The sequence below is a fragment of the Mytilus galloprovincialis genome, chromosome 4 (genome assembly GCF_965363235.1).
Source record: "Mytilus galloprovincialis chromosome 4, xbMytGall1.hap1.1, whole genome shotgun sequence".
Lineage (NCBI taxonomy): Eukaryota > Metazoa > Mollusca > Bivalvia > Mytilida > Mytilidae > Mytilus > Mytilus galloprovincialis.
Window position 1 is genome coordinate 84,886,718 of NC_134841.1, and position 25,637 is coordinate 84,912,354.

A 25,637-nucleotide genomic window follows, 5' to 3' on the forward strand; every position below is an offset into this window, starting at 1 on the left:
AGAATACCAAATGGATCCGCTTCAAAGAAAAACGTGAAAATTTGTTTTGGTCTAGAAAAAGAAGATTTCGACATGTTTGGAAGATATGTCAGTCATTGCATTTCACTCCCTTGTAAACTGTCGGGTACATTAACGGAAATAAACAGATCATACTGTGTTACAAAGAAATTAGTACAAATTTCACGAACATATTCCACAGAAACTAACAAATCAAGAAACCTGTCTGCAATTACAGAATTTATGTTAAAGAAAAGAGGATTTGAAGTGAAACAAAAGCAAACTTTTATTTCATCAAAGCAAAACGATCCTACAATTTACGAACTTGAAGATGGATTAGAAGATGAGTATGATCTTGAAGAACAGAATCCGTTGATGTATGCTGAAGGAGCATTAGAAGATCATATAGAGGATGTCATAGCTAGTCAACAAATACATGTAGATAAAACTGAAAATATTACTTTTACACAGAGTAATGAAGACATCAAAATGGGAAAGCCAGATCCTGCAGTTCCCATGAGCAATATCACTTGTCAAGGCTGTGGAGCCTTTTATCATTGTAAAGATCCTTCCATTCCAGGATACTTACCAAGTGAAAGGTTTTTGTCTCTAACAAAACAGCAATTAAGAAGAAGTCTGTGTCAAAAATGTAGTCTAATGCATAATCACAATATATGTCTTAATGTAAGATCATCTGAGGAAGAATTTCATAAAATTATTGAAACAATAAATGAAGAGATGGCTCTTTTAGTGTTAGTTGTTGATGTTACTGATGTCAGAAATAGTTTAATGCCAAACTTATTTAAACTATTAAAAAAACAGAGTCGTCCAATATTTATAATTGGAAACAAAGTAGATTCAATTCCAATGGATGCATCTGGCTATTTGAAACGAATAAAAAGTTATTTATTTCAAGAATGTAAAGAGGCTGGTCTCAATCCTAATGGTAACAATATAAAGTACTGTGGACTAATAAGTGCTAAAACTGGGTATGGAATAGAAGACCTAATATCAAACTTAATGGTTCAGTGGAAACACAATGGTAATGATGTTTAACATGTTTATAATGTTCTTTACATGTACATACTTAATTTTGCAATTAATATTGTTTGTAACAATATTATAACAACTATTTTAAAGTAAGAATCAATGAAAAATAACTTCAGAAATTTGCTCTATTTTTCATATAATATATGGAGATGTCACATGTGGTGGGAATATGAACATGCATGATTGCCAATGAGACATTATCGACTTATGTTATTAATGATAGGTCTAAGGATTAGATATATACATTTGTACAAGGAGATACATTTTTACAAAAATCTAGATTTTAACCTATGGAGGAGACCCTTGCAAATACATGTATTTATGTACTTCTATCATTTACAATTGTCTTTAGATGTGATAAATACTAAAATATTGCATTTTTTATTCATTTAAAGATTATTATTTCTTTCAGGGAATGTTTATTTACTTGGAAATACAAATGCTGGGAAATCTACCTTGTTTAATGCACTCCTACAGTCAGATTATTGTAAATCTAGAGCCAGGGAAATAGTCCATAGAGCTACAGTTTCAGTATGGCCAGGTAAGAACACATGTTTGTCTTTTTGGTAGAGAATAAATAGCTGCAGTGGTTGATCTGGTTAGGGGTGATAAGTTGATAACTATAAAAATTTCTGTTTAAATCAGTATTAAGTTTGTAATATTTGGTTCCATCAATGCTTTTAAGCAAATATATCATATACATGATGTATATCAAACAGAATTAAAATGATCTTTAAACAAAATTTGAAAATATTGTATCTATCATAATGTCTTTTGATCGTCTTGATTAACAAAAATTAACCTAGGTTTCTTCCATATTACTGGTACATGTACATTCATATGTATGTAGCATGGATGAGCGATACATATAAGGATTTGAGAATTTAAATGTCCTCAAAGGAGTATAAATGCCTGTTAAATGTCTAAACATGCTTAATACACCAAAAATACAAGGCTTTAAATATATTATATATTGATAGAAATTAAAGTTTGTGATGGTATATATGGGTTAGAAAAGTAAAAAATAAATTAAAATATGCCCTAGATCATGTAGATAGAGTAATTATATTACTGGTACATGTACATACATATGTATGTAGCATGGATCACGTATATAGACTTTCCATATTAAAAAAATGCTTTATCATGTTTATGGCATATGATTTTTTGTGCAAAAGGAGATATTAAACCAAAATTTTTATAAGATTTTTAACTGTTCAAAAGTTTTATTTTTCTCCCTCTCTTCAGGATATCTAATGTGTGTACAATTATATTCACCTTTTTGTGTACTGCAATGTTATGTTATCATGCTTGAATTGACTTGTACTATGGTCAATAACCATGATAACAATATTGTAATTATATTGGTAAACACATTTATTAGATTAATTTTTTTTAATTATTGAATGACTGTCAATAAAAATTTGATAAGTCTTTTGAATAATTTTAAATGTCAATTGTGTCACAAGTAATTCAACAATATGATGTTTTCTTTAATTTTGATACATATTGTATGTAGGAACAACAATCAGTACATTGAAATTTCCGATATTGAACCCAAAAACTTGGAGAATGCAAATGCGTGAAGCAAGGTTAAAACAAGACAAGCAGATTTTAGTTGAAGAAAGAAATCTCCAGAAATCTATTGTGCAAGAAAAAGAAAACTTAAGGAATAAATGGAAATCTTCAACTTTGTCAGGTAAATCACAATTTCATGTGTTTCAAAATTTGTATTACCTTGATTATTCAAATTTTAAAGTAAATTTGGATTTTATTAAATAAATACTTACCATCATAAATTCTGAGTGTAACCCCAATTGCGTCATAGGTCAGATGGAAAATCCCTACTAAAAATAAACGTACTCTCACTGGTCCGGACATATACCCCTGTTTGCCCATATTCTTCCATTCAATTTCCTCAAGACAGAAACATAAGGAAAGGGGATGAAGGGGAGGTGGGTGGGACCTATAATTTATGATGGTAAGTATTTATTTAATAAAATCCAAATTTACTTTAAAATTTGAATATTTTATAGCTATAAATACGTTACCATCATAAATTCTGAGTAACAGAATCTAACGTAAAGCTGAATCCCCTATAACAGAAGAAACAGGAGGAAAGTTCAATCTTTGTGCTGAAACTATAGGTCCAAGAGAGTATAAACTCTCGGCAAAAGTAGCCATAGATTGGAGGTAGTGAGATATAAAAGAGTTCTCGTTTCTCCAGAAACCTGCAGACAGTACCTCTTCTAAAGAAGCACTGTTAAACAGAGCCCAGGATGTAGATCTAGAGATACCCCTAACATCATGGGCTTTAACATTAAAACTATTTAAAAGTTCTGCCTTAGAAGAACCATAAGCTAAAGATATGCATTTGCATATCCAAGTAGAAATAGTTTTAACAGAAAGATCTGAGATTCCTTTTTTAATAGGAATAAAGAGTCTTGAGTTAGAAACAGAATGTAAACTACACGTTCTTTCCAGATAAATAGAAAGGATTCTTACTGGACATAAAAGTACAGAAATAGAATCGCTAGGGAGTGCAGGAATCACAACTGGTTCTGCACCCTTATCTGGAATCTGATTCTTTGCCAAAAAAGCAGGATCCGTTAAAAGAGTAACAGAAGATTTATCCCTGTTAAATCGAAGGCAAGCATCAGAAATAGAGAAGGCATGGATTTCACTCCTTCTCCGTCCAGAAGCCAAAGCTAAAAGAAAACAGCATTTATAGGAAAGAAACCTTAAATCTATTGTTTCTGCTGGTTCAAAAGGAGGAAGTTTTAAAAAGGATAAAACTAGTCCAAGGTCCCACTTAGGAACTAAAGTTTTTTGTCTTGGTCTTTCAAGACTAAAACTACGAACCAAAAGAGAAATATGCTCATTGATTCCAAAATCTGGGCCACCAGAAATATGAATAGTTCTTGAGATAGCTGATCTATATCCCTTAATAGTAGAGGGACATAATCCTTTGGATTCAAAAAGAAAAACTAGAAAGTCTGCTAATTGTTGTACAGTGACTTGGAAAGGATCAATTTCCCGCTCACTACACCAATCTGAGAAGATTGACCATTTTGCATCATAGACAATGCTAGTGGAGTCTCTGACAGACTTTGTGAGATGCTTGGTTGCTCCTTCAGAAAAACCTCTCTTTCTGAGGCTAACCCTGAGAGAAGCCAGGCGTGTAGATGAAGTTTTCTGGATTTTGATAAAGAACCTTGCCCTTGATTTGAGACAGAAGGTCTGGTCTCAGAGGTAGAACTAGAGGACAAGCACATGAAAGGCGCAGAAGGTCTGGAAACCAAGACTGTTTTGGCCATGCTGGAGCAATAACTATGATCTTGCAATTTTCCCCTGCTATTTTCTGAAGTACTGGGGAGAGAAACCTGAAAGGAGGGAAGGCGTACCCGAACATTCCTTTCCAAGATAGGCTCATTGCGTCTACCGCAAAAGATTTTGGATCTGGAACCGGAGACACAAATGTTAGAAGTTTGTGATTGAGACTGGTCGCAAACAGATCTATCTGAGGTGACCCCCAATGAAGAGTCACAGCTTTGAAAACTACTTGAAGTAGTTCCCACTCCGTGTTTACTGGAGCAAGGGATCTGGATAGAGTGTCGGCTAGAATATTGAGGTGCCCCGCAATATGTCTCACCACTAGATGAACCTGGAGTTGAAAACACAGAAGGAGAATGTCTCTGGCTATCTGATAAAGAGAAGGTGAATGAGTTCCTCCCTGATTCTTGAGATAAGCTACAACTGTTGTGTTGTCCGTGGCCAGAATGACAGACTGATTCTTTAGAGACATTTGGAAATGATTCAGTGCAAACAGAACTGCTTTCATTTCCAATACATTGATATGCTCTTCCAAAAGATCTGGACTCCAGACTCCCGAGATTGTAAGCCCCTCCAGATATGCTCCCCAACCGAGGGTGGAGGCATCTGTGAATAATGTTAGACTGGGAACTTGAGGGAACAGACATAGGCCCCTCATTACATTTTCCCGTACTAACCACCATTGAAGGTGTGGAAATAAAGGCTGAGTGATTGGAATCAATGCTTCCCATTCTTGTGAAGCTGCAATCCATAACTTGTGCAGATAAAACTGAAGCGGACGAATGTGAAGTCGTCCCAATGGAATTACATCTGCCAGAGAGTTCAATAGACCCAGAAGTTGCAAGAATTGATGTGCTGTGACTGATTGAACCGTCAGGAATAAATGTATTTTCTGACATAGTTTTGTAAATTTCTCCTCTGGTGGGAGGACTAGGCCTACACTGGTTAGGAAATGTTCTCCCAGGAAAACAAAGTCTTGAGACGGAATTATCTCTGACTTTTTCCAAGAGATAAGGAAACCTAGGGACAGAAAACAATTGATGACCAAATCTGTCTGAACCCTCAATTTGATTGGGCAAAATTCCTTGAGAAGGGAATCGTCCAGGTAGGAATGAATCTGAATAGACAGGGAATGTAGGTGAGCTATAGCTGCCTGCATGATTTTTGTAAAAGCCAAAGGGGCTGTAGACAGGCCAAAAGGGAGAGCCTTGAACTGGAAAACTTTGTTGTTCCAAACGAAGCGAAGGTATTTCCTGTAAGTTTGGGAAATGGGAATGTGGAAATACGCGTCTGAAAGATCCAGAGAAGTAGTCCACATTCCTGGAAGGATTGAAGCCCTGATGGATCTGTTTGTTTCCATTTTGAAGTGGGGAACAATAAGAAATTTGTTCAGAATAGATAGGTCTATGACCGGCCTCATTCCTCCAGTCTTCTTTGGAACCAGAAAAAGACGGGAATAAAATCCCGGAGACAGAGTTAAGATCGACACCTCCTCTATTGCAGCTTTTTGTAACATTGTGTCCACTTCTACTGATAGAAGTTGACACTTTACTGGGTCTTGAGTATGAGACAAACTTATTGGAACTGCAGACAGAGGAGGTGGGTTCTTGAACTGAAGTGTTAATCCCCCTCGAATTATTGACAGCACATAACAGTCTGAGGTAATTTTCTTCCACTGATTTAGGAAAAAACTTAACCTCCCCCCTACTGGTATTGATTTTTGAGGAACTTGTTGTAAATTTTCCCCTGGGGAAGCTGTCAATAACGTACGAGGGGGCAAGAACCTAGGTACTAGACCCAGGTTTCTTGGAACCCTTAAAACCACCAGAAGGCTTACCTGAGCTTTTTCCTGAGTTATTGGGTTTGTTCTGCGGTTTGCCGTAGTTATTCTTCCTTTTCTTAGCAGAAGAAGGAGGACCACCTGAAGCAGAAGTACTAGTAGAACTAGATGTAGCATTAACCGACCTCTTGCCATTAGTAACTTGTACACTAACTTTGACTGGAGGAGGGTTTTTGCTGAGTTCCTCTTGAACCCGCTGTAAGGGTAAACCAAACATCTTGTCAGAGAGTGGAGATTTCAGTAAAGAATCTTTCAAAGGCTCAGCGATAGAAATGTTTTCAAGAAACTCTGCTCTTTTAGATAGGGTGCAATTAGCAATAGAACCCATTAAAAGCAACTGAGATGAACCTAAAGCTTTATCCAGTTGAAGTAAGAAGGATCGTACTTCTGCTGGAACAACCGAATCTTCGCTGTTAAGCAAATGTCCGGTTGCAGCTAGAAAATGTTCGGCTGTGCCAAGAACTTGAGAAGCACTACGAAGGAGATTCTCAGTCTTTGACCAAACAGGTTGAGTGAGACGAAGACCATCTACTGGCTTTTTTCCCAATAAAGATGACATAGATTTGTCACAATTGGGAACAAGTCTACCCAGTGAAGAATCAAAGATATCAAAATCCTTGTACTTAACCTGATCAGAAAAGGATGACATTCCAAATCCTGAGATATTGTTATTAGCAACCTTTTCACTAGCAGAATTAGCGATACCTTCATTAATAAATTGTAAAGCAAAAGCCATATGGCCAGATTCAGGAAAAGAATTGTGAGAAGTCACAGTATCCTGAGAAATACCACAGGAAGCTTCAAAAGTTGAAGAAGGTTTCTTCGGCTTGGAAGGAGAGGCAAAAGGGATATGTGCTTCATCCCTCATCAAGGTATACACCTTATCCCTAAGATCCTTCAAGGAAGGAGGATCCTCAGTCTCCTTGGTGGGAGGTTGTTGAGCTGACTTAGAAGAAGGCTCAGGGGCCGTCTTCGATACCTTGGGAGAAGAAGAACTTTCAACATCCTCATCAGTGAGGAAAGCCCTTTCATGACTCCCAGGGGAAACAGAAAGCTCGTCATCCTCCCTCTCATCACATTCTACAGACTTAGCTGGAGAAGGTTGATGAGAAGAAACTCTATTCTCCAGTAGAGTCATACGACTGGATAGAGTGCTAAATTCAGCCTTGAAAGACTCACCAAAGTCCAAAAGTAACTTCTGTAACCCATCCATAGGTGATGCATGATCAGAAACCTGAGTACCATGAGAAGAACTAGGAGCTTGAGAGTCAGGTACGGTGGTAGAAGGAGCTACTGCAGAAGTCAAAGATACTGCTACGGGTAGAGCAGGAGCTAAAGGTGGTGCAGTAGCTACCCCAGAAGGGGGACCATAGAAATTGTCCCTATAAGGCCAAAAACCAGGTTGGTTTGGCATAAACCCACCATAAGGGTAAGACTGTGGCCAAGGTGGCTGAGACCATGAGGGTAAAGGTTGTGTGCCCGTGTTGGGAAGCATATACCCACAATAGGATAATGGGGGTCTAGAACCTGGCAAGTTCAAGCCCATAGCTGTACCTGGGACAGAACTAATAGTACCCGCTGAATTAACAGGCCTAGATAAAGTATGAGTCACCGAAGTTGACGTAGGTACCCCCCCAAAATGCATGGCCGAACCTTGTGAAAGGGTCGGATAGGTAGCAATACCAGACACCGTTGTCGAAACTCCGGTCAATGTACTGGTAGTTTGGGGGGGACTTAAAGGTAGTGACCCATCTAAGAGATAGTCCGAACCAGGAATACTTACATACGGACTATTCAAATTAAAGTCCATAATAAATTTTACTTTAGTAAAAAAAAAACACAAATAATTTGTTTAGAAATTTAAACAAAACAAGGGAATATATTTCCAATAAAATACACAATATATATGAAAAGCAATTAAGCTATTCAAAACAAACTAAACACTTCTCTGTTGAATCTGTAAAACTTGATGTGCACGTGTGACCGATGTCGCAGATGGAAATTGAATGGAAGAATATGGGCAAACAGGGGTATATGTCCGGACCAGTGAGAGTACGTTTATTTTTAGTAGGGATTTTCCATCTGACCTATGACGCAATTGGGGTTACACTCAGAATTTATGATGGTAACGTATTTATAGCTATAAAATACTGTAACTTCAGAAGTTTTTGCCTGCAGTTATTATTGTGATTTCTGGAAATGTTGCAAACCAATACAAATTGATATGGCAAATAATGCTATCAAAATTTTCAATGTGATTGTCAGTTTTATCATCAATAAATAGTTTGATTTCATAATCAATATATATTTATTATTGAAGTGTTCATTCTAACTGTTTGATGCATATATACAATTAATACATGTATCTTCATAGATATTTTTTCTTCTAAATCTAAAGTAAATCAACAATATTTTATTTGTTTTGTAGATGTATACCACAAACAAAATAACAAAGAAGTCAATAGTTTTGGTTCATAAAGATTTATTATCTTTAAAAATGAATTTAACTCCACAATACATTATTAAAATTCCTCACTGTTTATATTTAATTGAAGGCTATTTAGGTGTAACAGACTTTGGAGAAGACTACCAAGAGCCTCCTCGTTATGACATGTCTACTTTTGAAATGAAGCATGACTCTCTGGTTTCTAAGAGTGGACGTGACCATCTCTTAGATCTACCTACTAGTATAAACTTTGATGATGTTGAATATCAGCAACAAAACCGTTGGCTTTTAGATTCACCTGGTGTTATATGTGAACAGCAGGTAAGTCTGAGACACCATTCTAATTACTGTTAATGCCACATTTATTTTGATCGGTACCAATTTTCATGGATTAAGAAACAATTTTATTTTTGTATATACTTGATTTCATGGTTTTGGCAAATTCTATGTACAAGCTGCTTACAGATAATTTGTATTTGTTTGACATTTAAATTTGTGGTCATTCTGTATTTGTACTGAAATGTCTTATTATTTAATTTTTTTTATTTTGATTGATGTTTGTTTGCCTTTTGCTTTTAATGTAGAGAAATTTTTAGCCTGTAGACAATAAATACATTTATTTTTTTCGTATTATTAGAATTTTGTTACATAAAACTTTTAAAACTTGAATACTGTAATTGTTATTAAAATTAACAGTTGAGTTTGATAAAGTTTTTTTGTAAAGATCCAAAACTTAGCATATCAGGTGCACTCTTTTAACATGCTTAGAGTTGTCATTTCTGAATTTGAAAAATGTTATATGTTTTACAGATAATCAACTTATTGACACCTACTGAGCTTATAAAACTGCTACCAACTGATGTGGTGCCACCTAGGGTGTATTTGTTAAAACCTGGGCAGTCTATGTTTATTACAGCCTTAGGGAGAATAGATTTTATTGAGGTAAAAATGTTTGTTTAAAAATTTCATTCTGTGTCTTACATAAATAAAATATTTCTCTTCTCTTAGTGACTCTTACATTTCATCATTTTGTAAATTTAGTAAAACAGTGACATCAAACCTGTTGTAAAGGGACATATAAATTTCAAATGCCTGTAATAATTATTACATATTTCTTGATATTTAAATCCTGTTTATATGTACACAGTCATTGTTTTTATAGGGAAACAAGCCAGTGTTCATGACAGTACATGTAACTTCCAATATAAAGGTTCACATTAAAGATAAAGAAGAGGCTGATGAATTCTATGACAAAGCTTATGGAACAAGTGTTTTACAGGTAAGTTCGAATTATAATTTGTATTGCTGTTTTTCACAGGAACAAAAAACTAGAGTGTCCTGAATTTTGGTACCAGGATACATGTGAGCATGCATATATGTAATGCTGTGGTTTTATTTTTCTCACATGTATTGTGCCTCAACTTCATGTTTACCCAATACTTGTATCTGGATATAAATGACGCATAATGTCCATGTATAAAAATTTTCTCTGCATTTTTCTCAGAAAATACAATTAGATCTTCCTGGAATAATATTGGCAACTCTATGTGAGCATTCATAGCTCATCAACTTCCTATTTATTGAATAGTTTATAGTATTGCACATAATAGACATTTATGAAATCTCTTGTCCCATTGCTCTCAAGAACTGCAAATCAGATCTCTTTCAAATTTAATACCAAGTTTCATGACATCATACTATACTGTATGATGCTTTTTTATATCTGTTAGTCACCAACTTCCTCTTCACAGAATACTGATATCAGGGGTATTATTAACTTTTGTAATGAAAAAGTGCAAATAATTTGCTTGTTATCCGTACCTATTAATTTAAAATGATATATGGTTTTTTTTATCCTATTTTACAGCATAAAGTAAACTTAAAACTTATGTTTTTTCCTTTTTATACGACCGCAAAAAAAATTGTGGTAGTATATTATTATCACCTCAGTGTTGAGGACGGCGTCATCATCATCCAAAGACATTTGGTTTCCGGACAATAACTTTAGTATAAGAAAAAAAATAATCTATAAATTTAAACATAAGGTTTATTTATAACCACAAAAGGAAGGTTGGGATGAATTTTGGGGGTTATGGTCCAATCAGTTTAGGAATAACGGGTCAAAAGGAGCCCAAATAAGCACTTTTCTAGTTTCTAGACAATAACTTGTGGAATGGTGTATGGATCTCTCTGAAATTATACCACAAGTTTCCATACCACAAAGGAATGGTTAGGATTGGCTTTGGTGGGTTATGGCACAAACTGTTTAGGAATTAGGGGCAAAAAGGGGGAAAACAAGGGTTTTCTGGTTAATGAACAATTACTTTATACAATGCTATGTTTGAATTACCTCCCTTGCACTGCTTTAAATGACATGTATGAATGAAGAAATGTTGTATTGTCTTAATGTGATTAGCTGTCAATTTATTTTAAGAAGTTACTATTAAAAATGCTGATTGAGGTATTTTAAATTTAGCCATGATTATATATGTCATTTTCTATTTTAATATTTTTATGATGTATTTAAGTGGGTAATAATTATGGTTGCAAACTCCATTGGAAAGGAGTAGGTCCGGTAAGGACCAATTTTGGCCTCAAATTTCAGGTTCATCTGAAGAAAGATTTTGACCACTTTTTAAACACTTAAGTGTCTATTTTATTTGAATTAATTAGTTTATGTGAAAGATTTTAACAGATTTCGTCATTAAAAACAATCCGATTCAAGCTCAAATATGAAAAATCTACCTATTATGCTGAAAAATGTCACTTTTCATATGGTTTTTGGTAAAAATGAAAGTGGCCGCATCCGTGTTCATCCTCAACCTTTATATATGTTATGTATTATCATAAAATACAACTTACATTTCAATATTAAGGATGAACACGAATGCGGCCACTTTCGTTTTACACGAAAACCGTCTAAAATTTAACTAAAATGCTAGAATTATGAGGATTTCAGTAATTTAGCATGACTTAATGGTGCTAGTACCGGATATATGTGCATTGTATTGTCAAAAACAGCCCATATTTATGTAGCAGAGGCATTCTACTGTCCAATAAATAACTAAAGGTTTACATTTTAACAATTTTGTAAAACTGCTATATTTTGGGGCCAAAAAGGGGTCTTACTGAACCTACTCCTTTAAAGTGAGATTATGACCATATCTTGAGGGAAAGAATTATTATCTATTTTGGAAAAGAGGGTGGGGTAAAAAAGAAATTGTGGGGGACAATTTTTTCTCCTGAAGATTTCAGAAATTTAAAAGAAAATGTCTAAAATCATTATTGAAAAATCATTTTAAAAAAGAGGGGTTTAAAAAAAACAGGGGGGGGGAGGGGGGGCACTTCTCACTCAACACCATAGTGTATTGCACAAAAGCAAACAAAAGCTAACAATAAATATAAATTCAAATCATATAACCAATTCTAAGTTCTTTTACTACAGTTATTCTGTGTCAGAAACCTATTATGTGTCAAATATTTAATTACAATCCAAATTCAGACCTGTATTAAGCACGAATATTGTGTCTTTTTTTGCCACACCTATTCAGGGTTGAACTTCTGCGATCGTATCCAACTGGGCTCGGCAAAGCAATTTATTAAAATATTTTATATGAATAACAAGAAGCCTCTCTTATCTTATATTTAATCAATAAGCCAAAACATACTGATATTTTTATTTACTTTATGATAAATATTTTAAGTAGTTTAGAAACCAAGTAATGTTCAACCTTTTTTTCAAGACCTTGGTGTTTTTAAACACAAGTATAGATTTAACAACTTTAAATAGTTAGGACAAACTATCATCAGCTGTGTCAAATTAAGATCAAAATGGTTCGAGGAATAATTTTCCTATTCTTCTTCATGATAAGTTGTCATGGATTTCTAATGCAATCCACACCAGCTTCACAAATTACTGATAAACATTATAATTTTTTGCTGGACATGTTGATAGAGGAACGTCAATCCCGTCGTAATTTAGAGGCGTACATTACCAAGTTACAATCTGATGTGAGCCATTTACAACTTTGTGGCTGTACCGGTACCAGTATTACATCTCCCGTAAACAACACTGCTGCTTTGGAAACTAAGTTTAAAACACTCAATAGTAAATTTGAGAAACTTGAGAATGAATATTCAGTGGTTGTAAATAGGTCAATTCAGTTGGAAAATGAGCTGTTTGACCTTAAAAATCTAAAGATTAATTCTCTGCAAAAAGATATGGAATTATTGAAAGTACAGTCGACACAACTGAAGAGTGATTATTCATTGGTTGTTAATAAATCGGATCAGTTATAAGGGAATTACGGGAAGTGAAACAACTGAAAAGTGTCTCTGACTTGCAGATTGTTTTGAATTTGCAAAAGCAGGCCAATGATTTATCTCAGGAAATAGGACAGACTAACAATAGGCAGGCAGTAATCATTTCTGAAAATAATGCTAGAAAACAGGATTTTCTAGCACTTCTCCAGAAGGTAATTAGCTCGCAAGGACAAATTCAAACACTGAATAATGAAACTTTAAGCATTAAAGATGGTCTGCAGAAAGAAGAAGGACAAATTCAAACACTTATTAATAAAACTGCAAGCATTACAAATGATCTGCACACATCTATATCAGCAATGAACAGAACCATTCAGCAAAGGATTAATGTGATTAACAAAGGTAAGGAAAGTGGATTAGCATGATTAAGATACTTTAGTGGTTAATTTAAAAAAAAAACTGACATAACTATTTCAAAAGAAGTGAATATCCATTTGTGATTTTTTTTTTTTTTTTTTTTATCTAAGTGATTTATGGTTTCCATTATCATGATTATTGAACATTGACTTTTCTTTATATTTTTCTTATCTGTTATACTGAGCTTGAACCCTTGCACCTTTGTTATTGTGTCCAGCTTTATAAATAAAGCATAAGAGTGTGCCCTCACTAGCTTTCGATATACACTTTTTGTCTCAAGTGCAATGTGGTGCAGGGACATCCATTTATCTGTCAATTGTCTATCAGATTTTAATCATTTATATACATTTTTGTACCTGCTCATGATTATTTTTTTATAATATTGTACCAGAGCATTACTAAGTCAAAGAAAATCAGAAGTTTGATTTGGGATCAGATATTGTCCTTTTATGTTTGTTGTCTACGAATATGTGTGCTGGTGTGGTCAGTGAATTACTTGTGAATTTATTCATATACCTTCCCAATTTATTTCTTCATGTTTTATGCATCAAATAGCAAGTAGAAATTACACTGTAAACACAATTTTGTCATGAATTTAAGGATAAAGTAGTGATTTGATCCTGTTGTAAAAGGTAAATAAGAATGTGCATGTCCGTAGTACATGGATGCCCCACTATCGTAGGTGGGGCATAAAAATAAGTATGTCTGAAGATGTCAAACTTAATTCAAGAGCCCCTTTACTCATAATTAAAAAAATATATATAAGACAAATAAGATATACAACAACAAACACTATATTACAATGTCCCGACTTGGAATAGGCATATATAGAACCTGACAGTGTTGAACAGCACAATGGTTTAACATTAACAGCACAATGGTTTAACATTAACAGCACAATGGTTTAACATTAACAGCACAATGGTTTAACATTAACAGCACAACATAAGAACACATTATCAAATTAGAACATAAAAGTTTACATATGATTCCTATGTCCATGTAATTTAGGGGACCTCAACATTGTTCAGGAACAATGTGAAAAAGACCAAAATATTGTCCTCAATAAAAATAAATTGAAGATAATATTGTCAGGACATTGAAGATGTTATAAGCATGCATGTAAAAGGAACATATTTATGAAGTATCATGCAAATTATAAATAATAAAAAAAACCAAGAAGCATATAATAGTATTTTGAACCTCTGAAATGAAATATGATTCTCTTAAATACATATAATGCAGTGTATGTGTTTCACAAGTTAATGAACAGGTCAAAGTTGCATTATATTTATGTTTTTTTTTTTTTTTTGCAGTAGTTCCAGCCTTTTCTGCTTCTCTTACTAAAACAACAAGATACTCACCAGGTGAAATTGTGAAATTTGATAAAGTATGGACAAATATTGGCAGTGGTTATGATCCAAACACAGGTGTTTTTATTGCACCTGAAGCAGGTGTTTATCAGTTTGCATGTACTGTTATGAGGGACAACGAGGTTGTTAATGTTCTCCTGTTTAGGAATGATATGAAAACTGTGGCATTATATCCTTCCAATTTCAATGGTATTGATATTGGTACATTAAATATGGTTTTACAGCTTCAGAAAGCAGACAGAGTATACATCAAGTCAAGCTTTCAAGGACGCCTGTATTCAGATTCTAACAACAACTTTGATATGTTTTCTGGTTTCATGATTTCTTATTGAACTTATGATGTTTCACAAATAAAGATTTAAAACTTTAAAATAGAAATAATATTGCTTTTTTTGAATCACTTGAATATAACTGTTTTTATCAGTGATTTATGATCAGACAACATATGAATATATGCACAAAGAAAAAAAGTTATACACCTCAAAGTTTTTTCTAAATGACAAATGATACGATTAGTGTTTTGATAACAGACCAAATAATTACAAAAATACAAGTATGCCCTGTTAAGACATAACATTAGTTTTAAGAAAACACATCAAACGATCAACAGAAAAGATGGTTTAATAAATAGATTATCACAAAATCACAAACCTGAGTTATTACACTAAAACATGTTTATTTTTATACGACCACTTTTTGGTTGTATATTGGTATCACGTCTGGCAACATCGTCTGGGTCGTCTGAAGACACTTAGTTTCCGGACAATAACTTTAGTTAAAGTGAAGAGATCTCCCTTACACTGCTTTAAAATTATTTAACACATGGTATGGGTAAAATCTCTTTGTTTTTACTGTGCTATAATCTGGATAATGCACTGCAAAGGTGTGCATAAACTACCTCAGATATACTGCACAGTTCAAATCTATTTTTACCTTTAGTGGCGGTTCCTAGATTTAAAAAAGGGGCGTTATTCTATCAAATTAAAAAAATATATCACCGAGCGTAGCGAGACTAAAAATAATATTGACGATTTTAAGGCAAACACAATAATTTGTCCAATCCTAGGGTGAACGACATGTTCATCCCTACCCCCGAATCCGCCATCTGCCTTGAAATTACGACAAAACTGAACTTTGTACAAACATCATAGTTTCAGAATAGGATAAAAAAAGGTTTCTCATTCCTTTTTTAGCTCACCTGGCCCGAAGGGCCAAGTGAGCTTTTCCCATCACTTGGCATCCGTCGTCTGTCGTCGTCTGTCGTCCGTCGTCGTCCGTCGTCGTTAACTTTTACAAAAATCTTCTCCTCTGAAACTACTGGGCCAAATTAAACCAAACTTGGCCACAATCATCATTGGGGTATCTTGTTTAAAAAATGTGTGGCGTGACCCGGCCAACCAACCAAGATGGCCGCCATGGCTAAAAATAGAACATAGGGGTAAAATGCAGTTTTTGGCTTATAACTCAAAAACCAAAGCATTAAGAGCAAATCTGACTGTGGTAAAATTGTTTATCAGGTCAAGATCTATCTGCCCTCAAATTTTCAGATGAATCCGACAACCCGTTATTGGCATGATTGGGTTGCTGCCCCTGAACTGGTAATTTTAGGTAATTTTTGCTGTTTTTGACTATTATCTTGAATATTATTATAGATAGAGATAAACTGTAAACAGCAATAATGTTCAGCAAAGTAAGATTTACAAATAAGTCAACATGACCAAAATGGTCAGTTGACCCCTTTAGGAGTTATTGACCTTTATAGTCAATTTTTAACCATTTTTCCTAAATCTTAGTAATCTTTTACAAAAATCTTCTCCTCTGAAACTACTGGGCCAAATTAATCCAAACTTGGCCACAATTATCTTTGGGATATCTAGTTTAAAAAATGTGTGGCGTGACCCGGTCAACCAACCAAGATGGCTGCCATGGCTAAAAATAGAATATAGGGGTAAAATGCAGTTTTTGGCTTATAACTCAAAAACCAAAGCATTTACAGCAAATATGACGCCGATAAAGTGTTTATCAGGTCAAGATCTATCTGTCCTGAAATTTTCAGATGAATCAAACAACCTGTTGTTGGGTTGCTGCCCCTGAATTGGTAATTTTAAGGAAATTTTGCTGTTTTTGGTTATTATCTTGAATATTATTATAGATAGAGATAAACTGTAAACAGTAATTATGTTCAGCAAAGTAAGATTTACAAATAAGTCAGCTTGACCAAAATGGTCAGTTGACCCCTGAAGGAGTTATTGCCCTTTATAGTCAATTTTTAACCATTTTTTCGTAAATCTTAGTAATCTTTTACAAAAATCTTCTTCTCTGAAACTACTGGGCCAAATTAAACTAAACTTGGCCACAGTCATCATTGGGGTAAGTTGTTTAAAAAATGTGTGGCGTGACCTGGCCAATCAACCAAAATGGCTGCCACGGCTAATAATAGAACATAGGGGTAAAATGCAGTTTTTGGCTTATAACTCAAAAACCGAAGCATTAAGAGAAAATCTGACAGGGTTTAATTGTTTATCAGGTCAAGATCTATCTGCCCTGATGTTTTCACATGGATCGGATAATCCGTTGTTAGAATACTGACCTGAATTGGTAATTTTAAGGAAATTTTGCCGTTTTTAGCTCACCTGGCCTAAAAGGCCATGTGAGCTTTTCTCATCACTTGGCGTCCGTCGTCGTCGTCGTCGTCTGTTGTCGTTAACAATTTTTCAAACATCTTCTCCTCTGAAACTACTGAATGGATTTGAATGAAACTTAGCATGATTGTTCCTTAGAGTATCCTGCACAAAGTGTGTGCTTCGATTTTTGATCCGTCAAAAAACATGGCCGCCGTTACTTAAAATAGAACATAGGGGTCAAATGCAGTTTTTGGCTTATATCTCAAAAACAAAAGCATTTAGAGCAAATCTGACATGGGGTAAAAATGTTCATTAGGTCAAGATCTATCAGCCCTGAAATTTTCAGATGAATCAAACAAACCATTGTTGGGTTGCTGCCACTTAATTGGTAATTTTAAGGAAATTTTGCAGTTTTTGGTCATTATCTTGAATATTATTATAGATAAAGATAAACTGTAAACAGCAAAAATGATCAGCAAAGTAAGATCTACAAATAAGTCAATATGACCAAAATTGTCAATTGACCCCTTAAGGGGTTATTGTCCTTTAATGACAATTTTTCACAATTTGTTCATCATATTTGCTAACTTTAAAAAATCTTCTCCTCTGAAACTGCTGAATGGATTTGGATGAAACTTAGCATGTTTGTTCCTTAGATTATCCTGCACAAAGTGTGTGCTTCGATTTTTGATCTGTCAAAAAACATGGCCGCCGTTACTTAAAATAGAACAAAGGGGTCAAATGCAGTTTTTGGCTTATATCTCAAAAACGAAAGCATTTAGAGCAAATCTGACGGGGTAAAAATGTTCATTAGGTCAAGATCTATCAGCCCTGAAATTTTCAGATGAATCAAACAAACCATTGTTGGGTTGCTGCCACTTAATTGGTAATTTTAAGGAAATTTTGCAGTTTTTGGTCATCATCTTGAATATTATTATAGATACAGATAAACTGTTAATAGCAAAAATGTTAAGCAAAGTAAGATCTACAAATAAGTCAATTTGACCAAAATTGTCAATTGACCTCTTAAGGAGTTATTGCCCTTTAAAGACTTTTTTCACAATTTGTTCATCATGTTGACTTACTTTAAAAAATCTTCTCCTTTGAAACTGCTGTATCAATTTCAGCCAAACTTAGGCTAAATGAGTTTTAGAGTTTCAGAGTATCTAGTATAAATTTTATATTTCATTTCCTTGTATGTCAAGAAACATAGCTCCTATGGCTAAAATAGAACATAGGAGAAAATGATTTTTTTTTTGGCTTTTGAAGAAAATAGGACGATTCAAAGAACATTTAAATAAATTGAAAAGCCAAAATAATCATTGATGAGAGATTAAACCAAAAAAATTCAGGTGAGCGATTCAGGCTCTTGAGAGCCTCTTGTTTGTTATTATCTTGAATATTATTATAGATAGAGATAAACTGTATACAGCAATAATGTTCAGCAAAATAAGATCTACAAATAAGTTTACATGACCAAAATAGTCAATTGACCCCTTAAGGAGTTATTGCCCATTATAGTTAATTTTTAGCTCACCTGGCCCGAAGGGCCAAGTGAGCTTTTCCCATCACTTGGCGTCCGGCGTCCGGCGTCGGCGTCGTCGTCCGTCGTCCGTCGTCGTTAACTTTTACAAAAGTCTTCTCCTCTGAAACTACTGGGCCAAATTAAACCAAACTTGGCCACAATCATCATTGGGGTATCTAGTTTAAAAAATGTGTGGTGTGACCCGGCCAACCAACCAAGATGGCCGCCATGGCTAAAAATAGAACATAGGGGTAAAATGCATTTAGAGCAAATCTGACATAGGGTAAAATTGTTTATCAGGTGAAGATCTATCTGCCCTGAAATTTTCAGATGAATCCGACAACCCGTTATTGGGTTGCTGCCCCTGAACTGGTAATTTTAGGGAATTTTTGCTGTTTTTGGCTATTATCTTGAATATTATTATAGATAGAGATAAACTGTAAACAGCAATAATGTTCAGCAAAGTAAGATTTACATATAAGTCAACATGACCAAAATGGTCAGTTGACCCCTTTAGGAGTTATTGACCTTTATAGTCAATTTTTAACCATTTTTCGTAAATCTTAGTAATCTTTTACAAAAATCTTCTCCTCTGAAACTACTGGGCCAAATTAATCCAAACTTGGCCACAATCATCTTTGGGATATCTAGTTTAAAAAATGTGTGGCATGACCCGGCCAACCAACCAAGATGGCCTCCATGGCTAAAAATAGAACATAGGGGTAAAATGCAGTTTTTAGCTTATAACTCAAAAACCAAAGCATTTAAAGCAAATCTGACATGCAGTTAAAGTGTTTATAAGGTCAAGATCTATCTGTCCTGAAATTTTCAGATGAATTGGACAACCTGTTGTTTGGTTGCTGCCCCTGAATTGGTAATTTTAAGGAAATTTTGCTGTTTTTGGTTATTATCTTGAATATTATTATAGATAGAGATAAACTGTAAACAGCAATAATGTTCAGCAAAGTAAGATTTACAAATAAGTCAGCATGACCAAAATGGTCAATTGACCCCTTAAGGAGTTATTGTCCTTTATAGTTAATTTTTAACATTTTTCATAAATTTTTGTAAATTTGTAGAAAATATTTTCCACTGTAATTACTGGGCCAAGTTCATTATAGACAGAGATAATTGTAGCAACAAGAATGTTCAGTAAAGTAAGATCTACAAACACATCACTATCACCAAAACACAATTATGTCATGAATTTATCCGTGTCAATTATTTAATATGCACAAGACCAAGGTGAGCGACACAGGCTCTTTATAGCCTCTAGTTAACATTTTTCATAAATTTTTGTTAATTTTTAGAAAATATTTTCCACTTTAATTACTGGGCCAAGTTCATTATAGATAGAGATAATTGTAGCAACAAGAATGTTCAGTAAAGTAAGATCTACAAACACATCACTATCACCAAAACACAATTATGTCATGAATTTATCTGTGTCCATTGTTTAATATGCACAAGACCAAGGTGAGCGACACAGGCTCTTTAGAGCCTCTAGTTTCATCTTAGCTTGAACATAAAATGTTTCAGTATTATTTTTTGCGTACAACATAAATCTTAAATCAGTGTTTTAAAGTCAGAAAGAAAGTTAAAACAATTTTTGGTAACTTCCGCCAAAAAAGAAATGTATCTAAGAATATCCGAATAAAAGAAATCTGATTTGGACTAGTTTTAGATTCAATGGAATTTATAACGACTTCTTGAATATCTATTCCCCATATTTTTGGATCGAATTTAAAGGGGGTCATATTTAAGTTTGTTTTAAAACAGGGAGATTAGCTAGAGATCAATCAGACTTCATTTAGATGGACGTGTCAGTAGATACAAAGAAATTTGGGGGAGGGGGGAATAAAAGATTGGAAAGAGAAACGTATTTTCTGTATATTCAACATTTAAAATTTAAAATATAACATCTAATTCTTCCTCGGTTTATCTTTCTCTATTAAAGCATATCATTGGTGGAAAGAAATTCAAAAGCAATTAATCTAAACTCAATAACCCTTTCAGTTATGATTTTTTTTAATACAACGATTTGAAAGTACTCAATTTGTCAAAGTCTTAATCGTCATTTATTAAAAAATAAATGGGAATAGATAGAATAGAAACATTAAAAAAAAAATCTACCATTAAATTGCAATTTTACAATAAGTCTAAACCTATAAAAAAAGTTATCAATTTAAAACTTACCAATGAAAGTCGTATTTCCCCCTTTCTTTACCCTACAATAAACTTTCCTAGGATCCGTAGATTGCGGAATATCGTCCACATCTAAAACAATCACATAAATTAATGACGTCATGTGTTAAAACAGTTATTGGCCAATCAAATCGGTATATAGAATTTAATCTGCACGCGCTCAGGATGACCCTTTAACCCGAACTCCTACGTCGTTCTGGTTAATAAGGGTCACCTGAGCTGTGCAGATTAAATTCTATATACTGACTTGCTTGGTCAATAACTTTAACGTATAAAGAAATTGTTTTCTCATTACATATTTTAGAAATAAAAAGAAAATTTCTGCATATTATTTATTTTTTGCAAAAAAAAAGGGGGTGGGTATACAATTTCTTTTTTCTTTTTGTGGTTGGGGTCAATTTGCAACAGCATACTGTATTGCACAAAATAAAAAACAGGGGAGGGGGGGGGGGGCAATTCACAACAGCGAAGTGCTAAAGCAAAAAAATAAGTATCAATTCAAATCATATAACCAATTCTTTGTTCTTTGACTACAGTTATTCTGTGTTAGAAACCTCTTATGTGTCAAATATTTAATTACAATCCAAATTCAGACCTGTATCAAGCGAACATATTGTGTTCATTTTTTGCCCCAACGGTTCAGGGTAATTGTACCTCTGCAGTCTTATCCAGCTGCGCTCGTTGAAGCAATTTATTTTAAATGTAAATATCTGGATTGTTGTTATATAAAAATAAGAAAAAAATAATACTGTGGATTCATTTATTTTGGTGAATACTAATTTTTGTGGATTAAAAAAAAAAATGTTATTTTGAGGATATTTTTTATCTTGGGTTTGCCCAAATCAGCATTGTCTGCCGAAAATGTGTACTTATTTGAATACAATATATAAGTACTTATATATTGTATTCAAATAAGTGCAAATTTTCTGTAGACAATGCAGGTTTGGGCAAATCCAAGATAAAAAATATTCTCAAATATATGTACTCACTGTTTATGATTTCCAAATGAGACAAGTTTCCACAGAAACCAAATGATGTAGAATTCTAAGCAACAGAAGGTCACCAGATGGCCTTCAACTTTGAGCTAAACCCATACTGCATAGTAAGCTATAGAATTTAGGTCTGACATGACAAATGTAAAACAATTCACTAAACATTGAATCTAATAGCCTGATTTATCCAAAAAACAATAAATAAATATAATACATAGTATACAACAATAAATGACAACCACTGAATTACTGGCTCCTTATTTGGGACAAACAAAACCTGAAGGAGGTGGGGCTTAACATGTATGTGGACACCTAACCTCCAGCATGCATGGGATAGAGGTGTTTAGCAAAAAATATGAATGAGACTTTAATTTTTGTCATTCTTGTATGTTTTTGATTTCTTGTACATGCATGCAGGTATAATATAATGTTTGAGGGTATTTGTTTCATTATGAAATAATACACCATGAGTCTTATTTTGGAATAAAATACATTTGTTACCTTTCCAGTAAAAATTTGAATCTTAAGAATTATATTGATGATGAAATACAAAAAGACTCATACCAGATTTACAGAGAAAAACATGTGTCAAATGAATTCTGCTGTGTTTATTTTCAATAAACATTCCATGCCTGAAGATTATAAAAGCTGGTTACTCCAAAAAGCTTTTAAAATTCATAGCTTATTTTTCTGTTGTAAGAATTTTAGTTCCTTTTTTCACTCCAGCTTTTTCATTTAGAATTAGTAAAATAAAAGTTATATTCTATATTCTGATCATATTTTGACCTACATTATTGTTGATCCTATTTAGCAGTTTGAATGTAAATTTCCCTGTAAAAATGTAGACTTTTTTTACTTATTGCTTAAATATATCATTTAGCTATTTTTTTAAGGTACCTATTGATGAAGAAAGACTTGACAGTATACCATCACTAGTTGGAAGAGAGTACCATTTGACAAACTTTGTGTCTAATGACCATGCCATTGCAGACATTCAGCTTTCATCACTAGGTAAGTCTTTTTTCTTCAACCAATCACAGTAAGTCTGACTGGTTTAAACATGATCCAAACAGGTTTTCTATATTTTTGCTGTACTTGCAAGTAATCAATTTTTGAAATGTGTTTAGGGTGAATCTAGTTCATACCAGTTTCTTGTCATTTTGTGTTCAAAAACTGAAACCAGACACATGTGGATTTTGTTTCAGTTAATATCAAGATTTTTTTCATACTTTTAAAAGGAGGGTCTCACCCATTGAGAAATTTTTTTCAAGAGATTTATTTTAATGGCAGAAATATTTTGGTCATGGTGTTTTTTTGTGAAAATTGCCACAGGACAGATTCTATTTGCAATCTGTAAAATCTTTATTACAATTATTAAAAAGCACCTGCTAACTACCACAAAGTAACTGTTTAGTGAACTTGACATGTTTGGCTAATAAGAGAATGTTGAAGAAACGTTACTTTGTAATATTAATGAATAAAGAATTTATCAGGCAAACTACATTGATTTTTGTTTTGCTTGATGGAGTCAAAAAGAGGGACATAGGTATGCTGTTTCAAGCAGCGGTGGCGGCGGCAAAGGCATTAACAATGTATTAGTTTGTGATTAGGTCTAGTTTATGGTGAACCACTAGTCGTAGGTCAAAGATATTTGGTATGTAGTTGTATTAGTATTGGCACATAGCATTGCCATGGAGATAATTTGGCCACGCCCCCTCAGTTATGGTCTATTATTGACTGAAATTTTTGCTTAGTTTTCATGTATTAGTTTGTGATTAGGTCAGTTTATAGTGGTAGGTCAATGATATTTAGTATGCTGTTGTATAAGCATTGGCACATCTCATTTTCATGGAGATTATTTGGCCCGTCCAAGTCAAGTTTACTGTTGTGTAAAGGTTTAATAGAATAAAGATCACATCACAATTGTTTTTCTTTGTAAAAAAGCAACATGTAAGCTATTTTTTAATTTTCCTATTATGAAATGGCCATTTTATCTCAAGTTCATCTGTGCACATACATAGAAAAATAATGTGAAAATAAATTGTCCTGAATATATAAAAGTTGGGAGCATGCCTTATTCACATACATCAAGAAAATGTGAAAAACGCTAAAACATTAATCGCCCAAAGTGAGCTTGAAACACCGAAACGCAAAATAAAGTATCCATGAAAATAAGTTGGTTTACAGTACTCCCTTTAACTACCGGTATGCACTCTCTAGAAATATAAAATGAAATTTCACCTTGTTTATTATTTCTATTTACAGGCTGGGTTTCTGTTACTAAGAGTGAAAACAATGATGTACGATTAAGAGCCTACACACCAGGAGCTAGAGGTCTATATTTAAGAGAACCAGCATTGTTGCCTAATATTAAGGCTTTCAGAGGAAAGAGAATTGGGGGAAAACAAGAATACAGAATTCAACCACCAAAAATGCTTTAGATAATAAATATTTCATCATTCTGTTAATTGTCACTATTATGCCTTCTACCAATTATCAATACAAAATTCATGCATTTTTCAACACTGTGTGGAAAAAAAGACACAAAACAATTGATGTTTAGGCGAAAATGCAAAGAAAATAATAATATTGAAAGTGTGTCTGTCTGTCTATTTATCAGTCCTGTTCTTGTCATCCAACCCCTCTGAAATCATACCAAAATTAAACTTTATAGATAATAAGGACATACTAAATAGATGTGTATATCGATTAATGACAGGAAATTATGATTCAATTTTATTCTTCTATAGTTATGCCCCTTTGAACTTAGAATTTTGGTCGAAATATACTAATGCAACAGTTAGTTATAGCAACTACATAACACAGAATTTCATGAAACTTTGTAGTTAAATAGGACATAATATGTGGTGCATAACCACAAGAAACTTTTATAACACATCTTTTGTAGGAGTTATGAGTCCTTGAATTTTGGATTCTGGTGAGATTTTGTTTGCCCAGTGACAATGTGGGGGCATGGGGTATGTAAGCATGCTCACTACGATTCTTTTAGTTTCAAAATTGAAATAATAGCTTGAATCAAGAAATTTAAAAAAAGATGTAGAATATATGACAATGAGACACATCATAACAACACAAAAACATTGTTAAGAGATGTTGATATGATCTTCAACAGATGTCTAAGTTATAAATGTGATTATATAATAAGAACAAGAAATTTCTTCAAATTGAGTTCAACTGTGCCTGTTGCTCAAGTATTAGTGAGGCTCTAAATAAGCTACATTTTGAAATTTATATCTGAATGTATGTCTATGGTTATCCTTGTCAGAGATGGATTTCATAAGAAATTTTGTCCAAATTTTGAAATAAAAAGTATGTCAGTGTGAGTCACAGAGGGCGAATCTTAAATTTTCGCTTTTCACTTTTTATGGATGAAAATAAAATTTTGTTTTAACAAGAAACTTAGGTAATAAGAATAAATTATCTCTATAACACATGCCAAACATCTTCTTTTCTTCTTAATAAGAAATTCTAAACTGCAGGATGAATTAGAAATTGACCAACGTCATCATGAGGTGCATCAAGTTTATATAAGATTACTTTATTGCATGGAA

At 33.7% G+C, this 25,637-nt stretch overlaps 1 protein-coding gene and 1 long non-coding RNA gene across 2 annotated transcripts; both read left to right on the forward strand.

Moving 5' to 3' along the window:
* The first annotated feature begins 2 nt into the window (after nt 1-2).
* LOC143073204 (nitric oxide-associated protein 1-like) lies at nt 3-24,527 on the forward strand. The gene is made up of 8 exons (XM_076248568.1): nt 3-1,039; nt 1,460-1,588; nt 2,567-2,746; nt 8,776-8,987; nt 9,477-9,608; nt 9,829-9,945; nt 22,959-23,076; nt 24,331-24,527. Exons 1-8 carry the CDS (start codon nt 73-75, stop codon nt 24,504-24,506), a joined length of 2,031 nt encoding a protein of 676 aa, XP_076104683.1. The 5' UTR covers nt 3-72; the 3' UTR covers nt 24,507-24,527.
* On the forward strand, nt 12,026-15,067 carry LOC143073206 (uncharacterized). Its single transcript, XR_012977429.1, has 2 exons — nt 12,026-13,331; nt 14,663-15,067. It is a non-coding gene; the product is annotated as an uncharacterized LOC143073206 (long non-coding RNA).
* Nucleotides 24,528-25,637: the final 1,110 nt, after the last annotated feature.